This window comes from Pantherophis guttatus, chromosome 1 (assembly GCF_059756535.1).
Source record: "Pantherophis guttatus breed Tessera chromosome 1, ASM5975653v1, whole genome shotgun sequence".
Lineage (NCBI taxonomy): Eukaryota > Metazoa > Chordata > Lepidosauria > Squamata > Colubridae > Pantherophis > Pantherophis guttatus.
Window position 1 is genome coordinate 84046597 of NC_142063.1, and position 15615 is coordinate 84062211.

The 15615-nt window shown below is 42.1% G+C and overlaps 1 protein-coding gene across 1 annotated transcript; it reads right to left on the bottom strand.

Annotated features, from left to right (window-relative positions):
- Positions 1-11028: 11028 nt before the first annotated feature.
- FJX1 (four-jointed box kinase 1) lies at positions 11029-14379 on the bottom strand. Its single transcript, XM_034417375.3, has one exon. It carries the CDS (start codon positions 13763-13765, stop codon positions 12425-12427), a length of 1341 nt encoding a protein of 446 aa, XP_034273266.1. The 5' UTR covers positions 13766-14379; the 3' UTR covers positions 11029-12424.
- Between the last annotated feature and the right edge of the window lie 1236 nt (positions 14380-15615).

Consider the following 15615-nt stretch of genomic DNA (forward strand, 5'->3'; position numbering starts at 1 on the left):
CGAATTTATATACCACACCTTCTTCCAAGGGACTCAGGGCGGTATACAATCAGAAATTCAAAGTTAGAAGGAGCCATTTTAGAACATTGAGCCCAATGTTGTTCGTATGTATGTATGTATGTATTTCTCTTTAGCCGGGTTCTTCCTACGTAAACCAAGATTTTTATGCAGCCCTAGTTCAGTGAAATCACAATCCACTAGTTTCTAGGCTTTTTTTTTTTCTGGCAGCCAGCAAACACTCTGCTGCCCATTGGGAGACTAAGGAGACTAAGATAGATCTATATATTAATATATATATATATATATAAATATTTATTAAAGAAATATACCGTGTTTCCCTGAAAATAAGACCCTGTCTTATATTTTTTTGAACCCATGCCATGTGCTCAAAAGCCCGATTGGGCTTATTATCAGGGGATATCTTATTTTGGGGGAAACGGGGTATTAAAATAAATATTTATTAAATAAGTTGTTTACAAAATTAAAAGATAAAGACAAAAATATAGAAATAGGAAAGAAAAAAAGTGTTGAAAACAATAGAAATCAAGGAAAGATATTTAAAGAATGACTTGCAAACCTCTTTATAGCAGATATAGACATAGTACTTAATAGTTCCGCTCTTCAAAATTGCATAATATAATTCCTTTCTCCCCATATGCAGCCCTTTTTAATCAATAAATTCAGAAATCATCAGTTCATTTTTAACAGTTTTCACCAAAAAGTCCACAAAGGGCTTCCAGTCTTCCATAAAAGTCATTGCTGTTCCTTCCCTAATTAAACAAGACCATTTCTGCAAATTTTATCATCTTCACAATCTACTCTTCTGTTGTGTTTCCCACTTGATTCTGTTGATCCCTATATACAGTGGTGGGATTCTGCCGGTTCTAGGCGGTTCGGCTGAACCGTTTGTTAAATTGCTGGCTCGCCCCGCCCCCTTGCCCCGCCCCTCCGCACCACTATTTATTGCCAATAAATAGTGGTGGGCGAGGGGCGGGCGAGCCAGCAATTTAACAAACGGTTCGGTGTTCTTTTGTAATTTTATTGGCCCGCAGAGCTTCAGCATAGGCTAATTAGCCCGTTGATTAGATCGGCCTCCCGACTCTCAGCTGATTTGCTCTCAGCTGTTTTGCAGAGAGCTCTGCTGCTTCCTTGCAAAGAGTGCTGGAGCAGATTTTTTTTCCCCTAGCTATGCTGAAAAATGAAACTGAAAGTAAAGCAGGCTGTTGCCTTTGCTGTTGCTGCAACGTTGGAAAATTAGGCAGGCAGATTTTTTTTCGTTTTCCTCACCAAAAAAGGTAGGTGCAAACAATGGGAAATTTAGGGAAAAAGAGAAGAGTTCAAGATTTTAAAACACAAAAGAAAAAAAGCTCTATTTAACTATGGAATTGTAATAATTGAGATACTATTAATAGTATATTGTGTTGAAAGCAGAAATGGTTAAATTGTGGTTTGGAGGAATATATGGGGGAAATTATTTGGTTTATTATTATTGGTAAATATAATTAATTGATTTGTAAGAAATTGGATTGCATGGAAATAATTGGAATATTCATGTTCATATTGATTAATATACAAAAAAGATAGTTATATAACTAATTGATTTATATTAAAATGTTGAATTTATATTAAACAACTGTAATATTACATAATTAACCAATGTGAGGATGGATATAAAAATAGATGACAATGGGAAGGGGTATAATATAGAATAGAAGGGAAAAATTGAATTTGATTAAGATTAGAGATGAGGATGAAGGGTAATATTGGTTTTTTAAAAAAAATAGATGAGGAATAAATATGGCAAAAAGGCAATATAGAAATTGTAAATTTAATTGAAATGACTAAACACTGTTTAAATTTGTGAACCGGCCAAATACTCTGTTCAAAGAAAATACATTGTATGTTTGTATGTGTGTTTCTAATTATTGCTATTTATTCATATTTGTTCTCTTTTATTCTTTAACAATTCATTCTTTATCTTAATATCTTAATATTTGTTTGGGGTTGCCTTTCTTCCATTTCATCTTTTTTACTGTACAGCAATCTTTCTCCTCAAACCTACCACCTCTCTCTTTTCTTTCATTCTTACTTTCTTTCCCCGCCTTCTTCTCCTCCCTACTTCCTCTTCCTTTTTCCTTCTCCTCCTCTCTTCCTCCCTCTTACCCTCCCTCCTACTCTAATTTCCCTTCCCTCCCTTCCTCCCTTCTCTTCCTTCCCTCTCTCTCCTTCTTTCTTCCATCTCTCTTCTCATTACTTCATCCCTCTCTATTGCTGTATCCTTTTGTGCATATGGATTACTCAGAGGGCTGAAAAAGTTATTTTTGACTGGTCCTCTCACTTTTGACCACTCCTCAAACTTTCGACTGTCCTCACATTTTACATTTTTCGCCCTATCTTGTCACCATGGTGAGGAGAAGCAGTTGTGAAATGAGTGACACGGTTGTTAAGAATGCTACAATGGGCATCAATGATGACCAGTCATAAGGGTGAGGACCGGTCAAAAGTGCGAAGACCTGTCAGAAATCACTTTTTTCAGCCCTCTGGGTAGTCCTTTTGTGCATATGGACTACTCAGAGGGCTGAAAAAGTTATTTTTGACTGGTCCTCGTACTTTTGACCAGTCCTCGAACTTATGACTGTCCTCACATTTTACGTTTTGCGCCCTATCTTGTCACCGTGATGAAGACAAGTAGTGGTGAAATGACTGACACAGTTGTTAAGAATGCCGCAACGAGCATAAATGTGAGGAAGGTCATAAGCCAGCTAGCCACGCCCACCCAGTCACATGACAACCAAGCCACACCCCCAACTAAGCCACGCCCACAGAACCGGTTGTTAAAAAAATTGAATCCCACCACTGCCTATATACCCAACATTACAATATCAGGACAGGATACTGGGACTATAGTGGGAGAGGCCACCTAGCACAATGAACCACCTAGCATGAGCCCCTTCTCACAGTCCTGTATGTCAAACAAAGGGAGGAACTTCAAAATGTTACCTGCTTAACTTAATTAAACCAGATGGTATGTGTACATGCAGCTGCTTTTAAATGAAAAAAAGTTGCCCAGCTGTATTCTCTTTTTAAAAAATGTTATTGCTGCTGACAAAAATGAGATGCAACATTGCACAAGCCTGGAGGCGACACTGTATAGTTTATAGTATAGGCTGTAAAGAGAATGAGGATTTTTCGTCTTAAAACCCCCTTGATTCAGTGCAAATATTAGTGGAAACTCAAAAGAAGTCTTCCCACAGGGAATTCTGACCCTTTCTATTAGAAGTGCAGCTATCTCAACTATCTCCAAATCTAAGGCAATCTTTGAAGACATCTAAAACCCTGGCACAGGATCCTATATGCACTTCTCAGATGAAGACTTCTTTGGCAGGATGGTGCTGCAGAAAATAGCTTTATTATTTGATTGATTGATTGATTGATTGATTGATTCATTCATTCATTCATTTATCAAATTTATATAGCCACTGATCTCACAGAAAGTTACTTAGGGTAGTATAAAACAATCCAATAAATGATGAATATAAAATAATCATTTCCTAAAACCATCATACAATAATTATTTATAAACAAAAAATTTAAAAGCAGAATTAAACAAGAAAATAATAGATACTAGATGTTAATAATAATCGAGTCACCTCACAAGTTTACCTCCAAGCCAGAAGTGGGTTTCAAATCCCGGGGCTATCAGTTTGCTATTGGGAGCGTGCGGGAGCGCTCGCTCACTTCACGAGCGTGGGATGCTTCTGCGCATGCGCAGAAGGTTCTGTGCATGCGCAGAGCATTTTTGATGACGTCTGGGTGGGTGGGCGGATCCTGCCGCCGCTGCCGCTACAGGTTCATGCGAACCGGGGCAAACCGGTAGAAACCCACCATTGCTCTAAGCCTGCTGGCATAACCAGGACTTGAGTGTCTTTCAAAAGCTCAGCAGTGATGAGGCTGATTTCATCTCGGGAAGAAGATTCTACAGTGCAGTTGCCACAGCAGAAAAAGTCCACTGCCTAGGGCCCACCAAATGTCTATCTCTCTAGATGATGGAGCATGTAACATGCCCATTCTATTGGATCTGGTGGGATGGGCAACTGAAATCAGGAAAAGGCAGTTCCTCACGTAACCCAGTCCTGTACCATGAAGGACTTTAAAGATCAACACCAGCACCTTGAATTGGACCCGGAAACAAACTGTTAACCAATGCAGCAGAGCTGTAACATGCAGAAGTGTGTAACAGAAACATACATAACTGCTCACAATGCTGAATTTTGTATCAACTGAAGTTTCCAGATACGTTCCATGTAGAGTTCATTGTAGTAGACCAACCTGAAGGTGACCAGGGTATGAGTGACTGTGAGTAGGCCCCTTGATCCAGGAATGGGCATAATTGGTACACAAAACAAATTTGTGCAAAAGCCACGACTACCATCTGCTTCTCAAGCAGGAGTTGTGAGTCTAGGGAGACCCCAGATTGCACACAGATTGCAATCCTATCCTTCACCAGAGAGAACATAGAACCAGAGAACCCAAAAGCCAAACTCTTGCCAAGATTCAGCTGAAGCCTATCCAGATACTCACAGCCTTCAGACAGCAGCTACTAGCAACGATTAGATACCTTCTGAATGCAAGATTACACTTCCCAGAATGCTGTTATATATATTTCCCTGTAGAATGCCCTGCCTCAAGTTAGTGCACTGGATATACTGTGAGGGTTCTTTTTCTACAGTGAGACAGCAAATTCAGCATGGGCCTCTCCCTCCCTTCTGCTTGCTCCAGTCAGGATAAAAGATTCTGACATACCATTCTATAACAAGGATAACACCTCTCCTAATTTTGGAAAAATATATGCATGCAAACACTGGAGGGCGGGAGGGAGGATGGAAGGATCCAGATATTCATTCATTCATTCGCCCATCTCACTGCAAGAAAATATGTGCAGTTGGACATAATTCTGAGACTCTCGTACTAAAACCCTGAAGTCCTTGAGCATGAGTATCAGTTGTTTTTTATTACTCTAACTTGCTGCTTTCTTGCTATTTAGCTAATTCCAACCTGTCGAATTATGTTTATAATTAGCAAATAAATAATATCAGTGGTGGGATTCAAGTAAATTAACAACTGGTTCTCTGCCCTAATGATTTCTTCCAACAACCAGTTTGCCAAACTGCTCAGAAAGTTAACAACCAGTTCTCCCGAACTGCTGCAAACTGGCTGAATCCCACCACTGAATAATATGCAAATTTAGCCACTTAGATTTGTGGAACAAGGCTATGACTGTTTTCTCAAGATTGAAAACAAAATTATATAAAGCTCTGACGGTCAACTATTCTTTTGCAGACATAGCAAAAGTAGTACTGGAATTGCAATGGAATTCTCATTAAACTTGGCTTAACCCAGTTTTTTTCCCCATCTTGAAGCCATCCCTTTTCCTTGTATCACCCACCTTAGGGCATTGAACAAAGACAGAGAATAATATTATTTTATTCCTCAGAAAAGCAACAACAAAATAGGCACGCTTTGTTTTTCATGCCAGGGATAAATTTTGCATTTGGAAGCAGAGCAAGGGCATGGATTAACTCACCTATGTCAGAGGCTTTTAAGATTTGGGAGGGTGGGGGGGAGCATTGGCCTTTTTGATATTATTTCAATCCCCAATTTTAGCATCTCTTGAATGTCATTATCAGTGCAGGAGATGTAAATCTACTACTAATCTCAATTATCTGTTCCCTCTTGCACTCTATTACTAAATTAATTATCTGCTGAGGCTCATTACATTCCTTTTATAAGCTATCACTTCTAGCAACATGTGTAGTGTTACTGAAGAGTGAGAGACTCTAGTTTCATGCAACTAATCAGTCTTCTCTCCCTAGATTCTCTTAAGTTGAAAGAGACTATTCAGTTGCTCCATGTTGAATGAGAACCTCCTTCCACTGGGTTTTTAAAGATAAAGAATTCCTTGTATGGCAAAAGAAAAGGAATGTAGGGAGATTAACTTCTTTTCACCTCTTCTGCGTCCCTTTTCTTTTCCTTACTGGGGCAGATTTCTACAAGTATGGTAGTTTGTTTAATCATTTAATTTACTTTGGTAACATTTTAATTAATTTTTAAAATTGAAGGCTCCATAGTCTCTGAGTGGCTTAGCATTTTAAAAGCGAGCAATAATAGTAAGAGTATAAGATCATAAATGTTTAGAAAAAACAATCTGATTTTTAAAACCCCAGAAGAATTCAACTGCAACCTTATCCATGGCTTGGGAGTTGCTGCCCCAAGGCTTAGGAACCAGATTTGCAGAGATTTTCTAAACATCATCAAGGTGAGAGTCATACGAATATCTGAGGAGATGCCATTCCTGAAGGTTGGGGTTGCAACTGAGAAGGCACACTTCCTAGGCCTCATTAAATAATATTGTTTAATTGAAGGGATCTGGAGCATGCCCACTGTTCCTGATATTATGGGACCAGTAGAAATTATCAGTAATTGATAATCCAGTAAATAACAATATTTACTGTTGGAGAGTAACCAGCATCTTAAACTGGACCTATCGCTTTGGGGTGCCAAAATATCAGACACCTACTATCGGTAGATGACTGCAAGGAGAGAATAAGAAAATCTTTATGTCTCACTCTGAAGTCTGTTAAAAAACTTAGTATCTCCTTATGAAAAATTACTTTTAGCCACTTCATGAAAAGGACCGTGTAATTTTCTTGACACCAATAGGGAACAAAATTAAATTCAGGTTAGAAACATTTCCCCCCTAAAATTAAAAACAACTTTAAAAATTAGGGTGTAAAGTTATATGCATTGGCTGAGTTCCCACATTATCTTAACCTGTACTGTCGTTTGCATGGTTTTGTTGAAGCATTTTGTGCAAATCCAGCACATTGTGGTTTGTAAATCATGATTTATGATATGGTGTGTGAAACAGCTATTATAATTTAATAAACGAATTAAAGAACTTGCAGTTTAGCAAAAGTGCTTATATTTAGTCATTGTTACAAAATGATTTCAATAAAAACTTGTAGACGATTTCACAATATTTCATTTTTATATAATTATTTCAATGATCAGAGAATGTTTTTATTTAAATATTTGATCTGCACATAAGCAAAGGTGTGAATACAGCAAACTGTGGTTGATTTGAGAAACTGTAGTTAAGTGAATGATGTCTTAAATATATATATCCTGTCTCATTGCACTAAGCCATAAATTTTATTTAACCACACACTATGCACAAAACTATTAGCCTTTTTTTGCTTCGGCCTCCTGTAAACATCCTTCAGTTCTGAGTAAGTTAAGATTGGAAAATTGATGCTTTTTTAAAAAGTAAAACAAAGCAGATATATTACTCTTGTTTTCTTTGTGAAAAGGATATTTTTTTTAAAAAATCCTGTATCGAGTCCATTTTAATCAGGGCAATACCATTTGAAATACTATTAATTTCACCAACTAATTCGGGATGCATTTCTATAGAATTTTAACCAGAAAATTATTAATGAATCTAGTTTCATATGTGATGTTTCATTTTTTTACTTTTTGCTACTAAATTTGAGGAAATAACAGCAACAAGTACTAGGATCTAGTTTTATAAAAATAAATCAGAATGCAATGCAATTCTTGTTTAAAACCTTTTACTTTGGCCTTTGCAAAATGAAGTGTTTCCAATTCAGTGTCAAGATAAATTCAAAGATATGCAAGGCTAAAGCTACCTGCCCTACCTTGCCTGTAACCTAAATGCTGCTGAAAACAGTTGATTAAATTGTGCCCATTGAAAAGCCTTTGCCCAGGAAGCCACACTTCTGTTCTTCAAATTGTTCTCCAAGTGTGAAACTGCATAAGCCAAGCTCATTGGTAACCTTAGAATATCATAAACTGTGAAGTCAGAGGAACCAAGTTAAGATCAGAGGTTACTCAGATCTGCAGTAAGCTCGATACAGAATGTTAGGCTAGAACTATTTCTCTCTCTCTAGTTTTCTAGAGATAATCTAGGGAATATTCAGGTACATGAGAGTCCCACTGAAATCTGATGACAGAATATAAAAACACTTCATTCAAACCCAGTTTCATAGTAGCTGGTGGCGCAGTGGTTAGAATGCAGTACTGCAGGCTAACTCACTGCTCACTCCAGTTCGATTCTGACTGGTTCAAGGTTGACTCAGCCTTCCATCCTTCTCGATAAAATGAGGACCCAGATTATCGGGGGCAATATGCTGATTCTGTAAACCAACCAGAGAATGTTGTAAATCACTATTAAACTGTATATAAGTCTATTTGCTTTTGCTATTCAACTGAAAGAGCAATTATTTCTGAATGTAACGTTAGAATCATCAAACCTAGAGAATAGGAGCCAACGAGGACAAAATGCATATCACTCTGTATTGTTTATGTTTTGGCTCAGTATCCTGCTATGATTGCAAGTGATGATTTGTAGCTTCATGCTATGAGCATTCTAGAATATTGCTTATTCAGTAAGAATACTAAATCAGAATATTTCTTATTCAACTCATGGTTAAAAGCATTATAACATGATGTCTGAACCAAGTCTTCCGGAATGTATAATCCAACCCTTATTGTCCCTTAGGAAGCCATTTTTTCCACACCTTGCAGCTTTCTTTCTCTGTTTCTTCTCTTCTTTCCAAGTAGCCCCTCATTTCTGAACCCAATGTTGTTGTATCATTTGAAATGATCATCACTGATCATCAAAGCATACGCCCATGATTCTTTCGGAAAGGTACAATTATCTGAGACTTAGTTTTGACACCGTGGCAAGGAAGATGAATCATCTGTTAAGCCGCCAAAGCTGTGATCCAGTTGAGATTTCCAGAAAGCTTAAACAAAGATCTTGGGATGTTTACGGCACTGCCTTTTACCTTTACAGATGGTTTTAAATGTATGCTGCCACTGCTATATTATTTAAATGTATTTTCATTAGGTGAAAAGTCTGAGGCACTGCATCTGAGTAAGCTACAAAACTCATGCTGACATACACGCTAAAAAAATTACACAGTTAAATTCCATATTATCATGTAAATGGCAAAAGAAGCCACATGGGAGCCTGTGCTTTGTGCTGAGTGATAAAAAGCTGTGAGCTATAAATAAGAGTTAAATAAAGAACCTTGTCAATTGAAGCTGTGGAGAGAAAGAGCCTTCTAGGGCTTTTGTAGGGTTTGAGGATTATTTATTTATATATATTTCATATTTCTAAACTATCCATCTCCCTCAAAGATTGTGACTTAGTTAAGCATTTAAAGATTCAGTATTTAACTAGGGCTAGCATAGCTGGGCTGCAAAAATATGGATTTCCACTAAAATAGCAGAAAAGAAATACACAAAACTCTTAACTCATTGCCACCATCTAGAGATTGTCCAGAATTTTGCTTCTCAGATGTGATGCACCTGTTTACAAACACCACAATGTTTCTGACTTCTGAGGGAATTATGATCACAAAGGTTCAAACAGATCCCACCATTGAAAAACTGCTTCTTGGCAACTTACTGCAACTTACTAGAAGCTATAGAAAGAACCCTTTTTATTCTTTCCAACCTAATGAAATATTACACAGAAATTATGTAAAGGAGCTCAGGATTCTGTCCATCAGTCAGCAGGATTAACTCTGTGAAAGTGGAGCAGAACAGCAGCATATCTGGCGTGGAGGAAAAAGCTGGCAAAGGGGAGTTAACTCAAAAATGGGTAAAATATGCTGGGGAGCTTCAGAGAAAAACATTCCAGGGGGAAAAAAAGAATTAAATACCTTTAGTTCATCTCTATAGGAGAGGCACTGAATCAAAATGTTGCTGATGGTTCCATTTTAAATTCTTCGCTCTTGGTCAACAGAGAAAAAAACTGGATTGGAAAATTTTCCAGAAAAGTTTACTTGCAAATTATTCCTATTAACGTATCCATCCCGATATCCATAGATTGCTCAACTATTTAGGCTACAGTATTTGATGTCGGGGAAGGAAAAACGATGAATTTCCCACTTTCCAGGTTTTTTTTTAAAACTATCCCCCGTGATTTTTTTTCTGCATAAAATTTTGTCACCAGAAATTTTTCTGGTTTACATCTCTCCTGGTCACGTGACCTAGAAAAGCATATACACAACCTGCCCTGTGATTGCCAGGGTACACATACATATAACCAGGCAAGATGCCCTGCAAGGGGAGAATAGAAATGCTTCTGTGCATTACACAGACAAAAATATACACACCAACTATGACCACTGCAGAACTGGAAAGAATTCCAGAACTCATGTTCTACCCACTTATTCTACCTTCTTACAGAATTCTTTCTGCCTCTGATCTATAACACTATATATGCTCTAGAAGATCTGAGCCCCAATATTGTTTCTGATACATAGCATAAGCTATCAGTCCACACCAGCATATCCATATACAAAAATTTCTAAAAAATTCCGTCAGCTAATTCATTAAAACTCAAGAGGACTGTCCTGTCCTATCCATTCATAATTGCTAGATTGAAGCACTGAACCTTAGTAACTCATGATACTATTAATTTTAGCTTCTGTAGGTACCACCACCACAGTAAAAAGAGAAGCTAAGCTAAAACAAAGTCCTAAATTATTATTGGCAGGGATTTTTCATTTGTAACTTGTTTGCCAGAAACCAAACTGGAAAAGAAATTTAACAGCTGTTGAAAATTGCTCATAGTCAAAAGTACGGTGTTTTGATAATTCTGAAGGATGATTTTTACACCAGTGAAACAGTCAAGAGTAGGCTGTGCTGAAATTTGAACTGATAGAATCAAAACAATGCAGAATGATTATTTTCTAGGAAGCATGTGGAAGGACACTTATACAGATCAGTAAAATCTACAAGGTGTATGTTTTATATAGCCTGTGGTGCTCATCTGATTTTGAATACTTTAATGCAGGAAATCCATCTACAAAAAATAAGTCCTACTGTGTGGAATAACTCTATCACTCACCCTATTGGACTAAAGAAAAATATTCAAATTATGGAAAAAGAAATACTTCATAGAACAATGAAATCCAAAACTTGGATACAAAAGAGGCAAAACATTAACACATCTTTACTGAAATATCCAGTTCTTTAGTATATTACAGAAAGGCTTAAGAACATATATCATGTACCTAAAATGCAGACTTTTTTTAAATAACAAGATTTTGTATGTATATATATATATGTATATATAAAAAGAAAGTAAAGTGCAAGAAACTGATTTTCTCTTCTCCAAATTAATGCATCAAAATTTACTACACTGACAATACTATAAACCTGGAAATCCCCCACCCCCATTTTATTATACAGTAGTGGGTTACATATAAAACAGAAATGCTGTGGAACCACTTTTTCCCCTCCAAATGCTATTAACTGTTAAGGGATAAAAGGTGTTAACAACAGTGACTTTTCTGCACACTTATTACAACTGTTGATTTTGTTGCTGTCCATGCTGGCTGGAAATTCACTACAAAATGCTGTTCTGTAAGTGGAGCTACAGTATCTAGAAATTAAATTAACAGTGTAAGTGGAGGGACTTACACTGGAAGGACAGAACCTTTTAATTTGAATTGTTAAGAGAAGCTCTTAACATCCGGTAAGAGAAATGACACAGTGACATATAAATCAATTTTTTATGTATAGATTATATCAAAGGCATGAATCATCTCTTAAACTCAGCTATGTTTCTAACTCCCGGCTACTCAGCATCTTCACAGCAATTCTAACAAAAACTGCAGATATTTTTGACCTTTTTCTGTAATAAGCAATAGTGCAGATCAGGGGTAGAAGGAGGCATTGTTACATCTAATATTTAAAAATGGGTGGGGGTGTTATGACATTTTAATCCAGCTTTAATATGGCACCCTCCTGTTGAACAGGATTACAACTTCTATCACCCTTAGCCAACATGCCAGCTGGGGCCTGGTGTAAGATGTGGTTCAATCCATCTAGGAGGTTCCCAGGGTGCAGAAGGCCATGTGAGTGCATCTCTCCCAAACATCCAGGCCTCCCCAGCGGTCACAAGAGGAGTGAAATTGGCAGCAAGGCGCTTTTTTCTTCAGGAGTTGGGAGTTTAACACTAGGAGTGTCAGATAAAGAAGGATCACATTCTGCAGATAGATTCCAGAAACAAAGTATCTGAGAGACAAGAACTAGTTCAGCTACTGGCTACTCATCCTCACAAAAGAGAACTCTGAATGGTGTTCATTTTTAGCTGGGCTTGCCACATATTCCTGTGTGAAATCTCAGGAACCTTCTGCGCGGAGAGGTTCCTGTCAACCCCCAAGGAAGGGGTGGGGGTGGTTCCAGCCTTGATTTCCTTTAGAGATATTGATCCCCAGGCCTCGGTGAATGGCGGGAAAAACCCCCTTCAGGCGTCCTTCTCCCCATTCTTGAATCTCTTCCGAGTCTCATAAATCCAGGCGGTTTCGCCAGCCAGAGAAGATCACGGAGCGGCGGCCTTGGCTTTGCAGTGCAAAATGTGCTTATGGACAAAGTCGATACGCTCCTGAAGCATCTGGGCTTGCTGGTCGGAGAGGAAGCCGAGAATCTCGGCCAGGGGTTCCCGAGTCCGGTAGAGCCTGAGCAGCTCGGACGCTGCGTTGCGCAGGCGGTGCAACTCCCGCACTCTCTGGGCGGTGGCCTCGCGGAAGACGCAGACCGAGCGCAGCAAAGGCTCATTGTATTTGTCCCACATGGCGAGCAGCCGGTAGCCGTGCACCAGGCCGGCCTCGTTGTCGAGGAAAACCAACCCGCCGTTGGGGGCCCGGTGGAGGTTGCTGGTGGCCCGATGCATGACGCGCGGGTCCCACTGCAGGCTAAACAGGTTGCTGACCAGCCGGTCGAAGTTGGCCGTGAGATAGTCGAAGAGAATCAAGTCGCTCCACTGCACCAGCTCCACCAGCTGCGCCTGGCTGAGGCCTCTCAGCTCCCCCGCCGCCAGGGGCTGCAACCTCCGGCCGGCCGCCGGCGCCCCCGCCTCAGCTTGCCAGGGGGCGGGGGCCACCACGTCGGTCAGATTGTCCACCCACCGCGCCAGACTCACCACGGCCCCCTCGGCCCAATGGGAGCCGCGCAGCTCGTCGCGCACTTCCGCCCATTGCCCGCCGCGGGCTTCCACCCGGGAGAGAGCCAGAGGCGGCAGCCGCTCCTGAATGCCCAGCAGCCCCGCCAGGTGATAGGACAGCGCCTCGCCCTGGATCTGCTCCGGGTTGATGCCGTAGCGCACGCAGGCGCGGCTCCCGTCCGATAACCGGGCCAGCCGGTTGGAGCTGCGGCCGCAGCCGCCGCGCTCGAGCGACACGACGCGCGCTTCCCGGGCCGCCCGCAGCCACGAGGCGGTCTCCTCCGCCGAAAAGCCCGGCGGTACCTGAGCCTCCAAGGTCTGGCTCCAGAAAACGCCGCCGCGCACCGGCAAGAAGGGAAACTGCTCCTCGGCTCCCATTGCTCCTTGCCTCTCCCGCCGAGGGCGAGCCGAAGGAAGCGGCGGCTCCTGCCCGCTTTCTCCCTGCCCCTCCTGGAGCTCCGTCGACTGTCCCGGTAGCGTGAGCAGAGCTCGGAAAGTTTTCTGGGCGGCTTGGAGGCGACTTGTCTGGAGGGGCCGGCTCGCTGCTGCCGGCGCTACTTGGATGCTGCCGAACGCCGAGTCGGCTCGCTCCTGCGGGAACTTCAGTTCGCTCGTCCTCGGGTCCCCGATCCGTCCGCTCCACAGCCCCACCAGGGAAGCCAAACCTAGCAGCCAGAGCACGGCCACGGAGCCCAGCCCGGCCAGACCCGCTCGTTGCATTCTCCTCCCGCGGCTGGTGCTGAGCTTGGAGCCTGCCGCGATTTCAGTCCGCCGCTCCGGGACTCGGTAGCTGCGCTACCCCGCGGCTCATCCGATCGGGGCTGCCTTGGTTCATGGTGGCTGCCGGTGGCCGGTTCCAGATTCCGGCAGGAGCCTGCCTCAAAGGCTGGCAGGGAGGATCCCGCGTAAGGAGGAGGAGGAGGAGGAACCCCGATTCCGGACGGACGCCCCAGCCTCGGCTGCGGGGCCGGTGTCTGTACACAGACCCTCCAGCGATTGAAATTCACAAGAACCGAGACCACGTGGGGGAGGCGAGGGGGAGCGCAGGGACCCAACCCACCGCCCAGCATGGTCTTCCGCTTAAAGCGGCAACGGCTCGTCGAGAGGTGGGGCCGTCGCTGGCCGATGTCTTTCCGGGGGGGTGGCGTGCGGGGGGGGGGAGGATTGCGCTTCCAAGAAAGTGGGAGATCCTTAGGCACGCCCCGAATGCCGAAAGAGCCCTTCGGGATCCGGCGTGGGGGTCGTGGCGACGACGAGGAGCAATCTTGGCGAAGGGATGAGATGGGCGGCCGGCCATCTCCGAGCGCTCCTCCCTCCTCCCATCCCGGTTTGGGAAGCACAAAGGATTCGGTCCGTTTAGAATAAAAGATGGGAGAGAGCGGCACATTGTGCTGCTGATTTCAAAGAGCTCTTTCTTTGAGCGGGAACAGAGTAGGAGGCAGCAGCACGGAATGGTGGGAGAGAAATACAGCTTGGGCGGCAAACTGGGGTCGGTTCATTCGTAATGAGCCAAGGGTTGCTGCGGAGCGCTTAAACCCTTGATCGGGGCATTAAAAATCCCGTGTGGCTTCTCCCCCCACCCCAAAACAAAACAAAACCCTGGCTGATGTTTCTTTCCTCCTCTTAGCCATGCAAATAGACACCTTTGAACTCTACTTAGCATAATCGGCGTTAGGCATTACTTTATGCACGGACTCTTCGATTTAGGATGGTAGTGAAATCGGTAGAAATATCTTTAACCCCCCCCCCTCTTCCCCCCCCACCCCCGAGGGTTTTATCCACCGTTGATTTTGAAGAACCATTCTAAGGCATCCTTGAGTGGGCAGAAAAGAATACCTGCGTGAAATTTGCCGCTCCCAGTTGCCAATCCCTGGCTTTATTCTACTTCGGTTATTCTCTGCTTCAGATCACTGGCTTTCATCCAAGTTAGGTGACAAATGACAAAACGGAACAGATTTTACATAGCTCGAGGCTGTCCTTGGATGGTGCCAAAATGTGGGGGAAAGTGCTGCGGAAATACCAATATAAAGAGAGACTTGTTAAGTCTGCCTTGTTCTTAGAGTGGGAACCAGATGAAGGCAAAAGCAAAAAACACACACAACCAAAGGGGCATTGCAGGAAAAAGAGGTTGCAGTGGCTTGTTGTGATCATCTACAAATGGGGAGTGGCCCCTTTTTGGTAAGAAAAGATAAGCTCCAGTGGAAAGGAGGATCTGCTTCTTCTAGTGGGGCAAGCAGAAGATCCAGACCACTGGACAGGACAGAAGCAGCACCTTTGCTCTGCTTCACCCACCCCCTCAGTCTGTTCCTCACCACTGAAGAAGAAGAAGCTAACCTGGAAGTAAAATTCAACTATAGTCTGGTAAGCTTCTGCAATATGGAATTGGGAAACATTTTGTTCTTTATTCCTATCTGTGGCAGTAGCCTTCTGAATCATATTCCTTGTGTAATAAGAAAGCTCCATTATCTAAGTTTTACTGATATGAGTGATTCCATTAACTTAGGAGCACCATCCTAATGAATAGGGAATGTTGTGGCTCAGTGGCTAAGATGCTGAGCTTGTCAATCAGA

What these genes read in the sequence shown, in the direction of transcription:
- FJX1 (XM_034417375.3), bottom strand. Translation starts at nt 13,765, where the DNA reads ATGCAACGAGCGGGTCTGGCCGGGCTGGGCTCCGTGGCCGTGCTCTGG.